Here is a 3251-nt window from a genome sequence, read left to right on the forward strand (position 1 = left end):
TGTGTGTGTGTGTGTGAGTGAAAGTACATTAGAGTTCAAAAGTGTCTGCACATTGCCATACAAGTGAGCTTCAGTGTCCACACGTGTAACATGAGTATGTTAGCATATGCTTGTGTGTGTGTGTGTGTGGTCAGTTTCCTGTGTGGACAGTAAGTTATTGGGTTGATGGTGTGTATATATGTGTGTGTGTGTGTGTGTGTGTGTGTGTGTGTGTGTGTGTGTGTGTGTGTGTGTGTGTGTGTGTGTATGCACAGGGAAAGAGATCAGGGGAGTCGGGGCTGGTGGGTGCATGTACACAAGCCACAAGTACACATCTCCATTTCCATCCTACATCTGTCCGTCCGTCCATCCCTCTCTCTCCGCTCATCCTCTTTATGTCACCCAGGTATCCAGTCTCATTCTCTTGACGTTGGTCCCGTCCTGCTCCTGGGGCTCGGCCGAAGAGGGCCGCAGGAGGACCATGGTGGGCTGTTGGTTGCCGGCCTGGTGGTGGAACTCCGCGCCGCCGCCTCGACCCTGACCGTCGTCCCGGTCGCTGCCTTCGTACGAGCTGCCGTTGCTGCTCAGGCTGTCGACGGGCGAGCGGCCTTGGCCTCCCACCTCCAGACGCAGGGTACCCGGGTAGGCGACTGACACGAGACCTTGGCCCTGGAGTTGACCCTGGAGTCCTCCGAGGCCGCAGCCGCCGCTGGTGGAGCTGGGAGTGCTGCGGTCGCGGTTTGGTGAGACGGGTTCGGACTTGATGTTGATGTTGGGGTTCGTGTTGACTGTCAGTGCTGTGCCCTGAGTTATGTGTCCCACCGGCCTGGAGATGAAAAGAAAGAGAGAGAAAGATGGAAGGAGAACAAAGAAAAACAAGAGTTAGACCACCAAAAAAATGAGGGTTACTCCCTGTATTATCCTTCATTAGACGACAGTTTGCTGGTGAAACATACAGTACAGCCAATACTGAAGAAAATAAAGAATGGCCGATGTCAAATGAATGCATCACAATATGCACATTAACTTTTACAACTTTAAAGTAGCCGTTCTTAAAGACTAAAACCTAAAACACTGTACGACAATGCTATAAACCAGGCAAAAAGCCGGCCTATGCAGGACTTGAGCAAACAGGGAAGAGGACACAACACATTAAGAAGGACTACATGTGAGGCCACATAAAAGCAAACAGTCCATAAAGCCATGCAGCCCAAACACCCTCACACTGTTGAATTTAGTCTGCAAAAGTTCACATTACGAAACCACAAGCAAACAGAAACTTGTTAAAAAGTCAAACAGGCGTACAAGTCGGTTGTTTCAGTGATGGTTCATACTGTAGGGTTAGAGGTTACTATAGCAACAGTCCCCGTGGGTCAGCATCTTTTTTACAGCGAGTTACCTTCTCTGATCTTTCTACTAAAACATCTGGAGGAACGGTTCTGCTTGGCTACACATCGTGGGAAACTGCTGACTGTTACATTATCAAACATCTGTGTGCCGATAATAACTCTCTTTGTGTTTTGGGGGATTTTTTTGGCAACTGTAACAAAGAAGATAAAAACAGTCTTTTTCTGACAGTATATGGATTCCCCTTGAGTTTTAACATGCTTATTCTTATTCTCACCGACCCAAATGAAGGCCTTGATAAGACAGATCTTTTAATGCTTGAAACAAAAGCCACAAATTGTCTAATTCATGTTAATTTGATAACCTGATTATTAAAAAAACCTAAGAGTTGATGATTGCTCTGCCTTCTTCTCTTCCCCCCCCCCCCCCCCCCCCCCCCCCCGTCCTGATTGTAATTTCCGTATCATCTTTCACTTCTTCTTTCCTGCGCTGTCATTCACGAACTCTTACATCATCTCTTCTCACCAGTCATGTTTATGCCCTACGCTCCAGGAACCAATCAGTTCGATGGACGCTGCTCTTAATATCTTAAGATCATTGTCATTCTTCCTTTTCAGAGCGACTATTGTGCGACCCGTTTCCTCCCCTGCACTGCTAAGGCTCCGTAGGTTGTTCTGGCACGGTGGGTTTGTGTCTACTGATACCGCTGCGATGATGCAATACGTCACAGGAAACGCCAGCGTGAGTAATCCTATCCGTGAGTTTAAAGGCGTCACGGACGTCAAAGCACAGTGCAGAGCGGTTTTTCAACTTCGAAGACAATCGGTTTATCCTCTGTCTCCATCGCTGCGAGGTAAACAGTATAATTACACCATTCACAGTAGAGAGTAATGTACCAGGAATGTGCACTTTGACAGATTTGACCGGCCAGTTGAGCCAGTTTCAACATTTTTGCCGGAGGGGGATTCAGACTTAACTAAAATCTAATCATTTAAAGCCTGTGCCTGTTTCTATCTCATTAAATCTCCTTATTAGGACAAGATGCACGTCTACCACTGTTACCCCACTGACACCTGCTTTTAAAAGGTATGATCACAACCTAAAAGGTGAGGAACGCTCCATCCTGCTTTTAGTTAAACTGCTCTGAACATGATTTCTGTGCACGTGTCCTGAGATGCTCGGGACAAAGTCGTGTGTGTGCCAGAAAGCTTACGTCTCTGTCTGACTGTCTGTGCTTCCACCTGCCACCGACTCTTTGATCAGCCCCCTTTCCACCCTCACACTCAGCCTTCACCTCTCCTCCTCCTCCTCCTCTTCCTCCTCCTCCGCTGGCTGGAGGCTGAGTCGAACCTGTCACCGAGGCTGACGCCGGCTGTTGACGCTGCACTGTGGCTTTGACGCTGTCGACAGGATTTTTCGGATAGCGCTCGTTCCCTCTCTCCCTCTCTTTCTCTCCCTCTTTCTTGCTCTCTCCTTCTCTGCCAGCTTTACACGGTCGATCTGAATTTGAAGCTACCAATTACTGCGTTTTCGCCCCACGGGTGTGTTCTAATATGTCATAGCATGAGCCATCTGCAGCACTGTATCTCTAATATTCCCTCAATTACTGGCAGACTGAGAGGGGACTTTAAGATAGCACTCCTTTAGGCGATCTAGGTCTGCGGCACTCAAATTCCTCCGTCTTGACACACACACACACACACACACACTTAAACTCATGCACTCTTGCTGTCTTCCATACAAATTTGCCTTCCCTTGCATAGTATTGCACACACACACACACTGAAATCCCCCAGTGGCGGCGAGGTCGAGTCACTCTCTCGCCGTGCCCACTTCATCAAACCTGTGCACCGAGCCTCGGGGCCGGCACAGGTAGATGGATGGCGGTGCCACGGGGGTGCTGTTGCTGTTGCTATGGCGAGTGA

At 48.7% G+C, this 3251-nt stretch overlaps 1 protein-coding gene across 1 annotated transcript in view; it reads right to left on the minus strand.

The window, feature by feature from the left end:
* Positions 1-259: 259 nt before the first annotated feature.
* mef2d (myocyte enhancer factor 2d) overlaps positions 260-3251 on the minus strand; it is a gene marked incomplete at its 5' end in the record, with an annotated part of 33218 nt that continues 30226 nt past the window's right edge. Inside the window, one exon of the mRNA XM_062423185.1 lies at positions 260-805. Coding sequence (XP_062279169.1) covers positions 373-805 — 433 coding nt within the window. The remainder of the gene's footprint in view (positions 806-3251) is intronic.

This window comes from Scomber scombrus, chromosome 7 (genome assembly GCF_963691925.1).
Source record: "Scomber scombrus chromosome 7, fScoSco1.1, whole genome shotgun sequence".
In the NCBI taxonomy this organism is placed as follows: domain Eukaryota; kingdom Metazoa; phylum Chordata; class Actinopteri; order Scombriformes; family Scombridae; genus Scomber; species Scomber scombrus.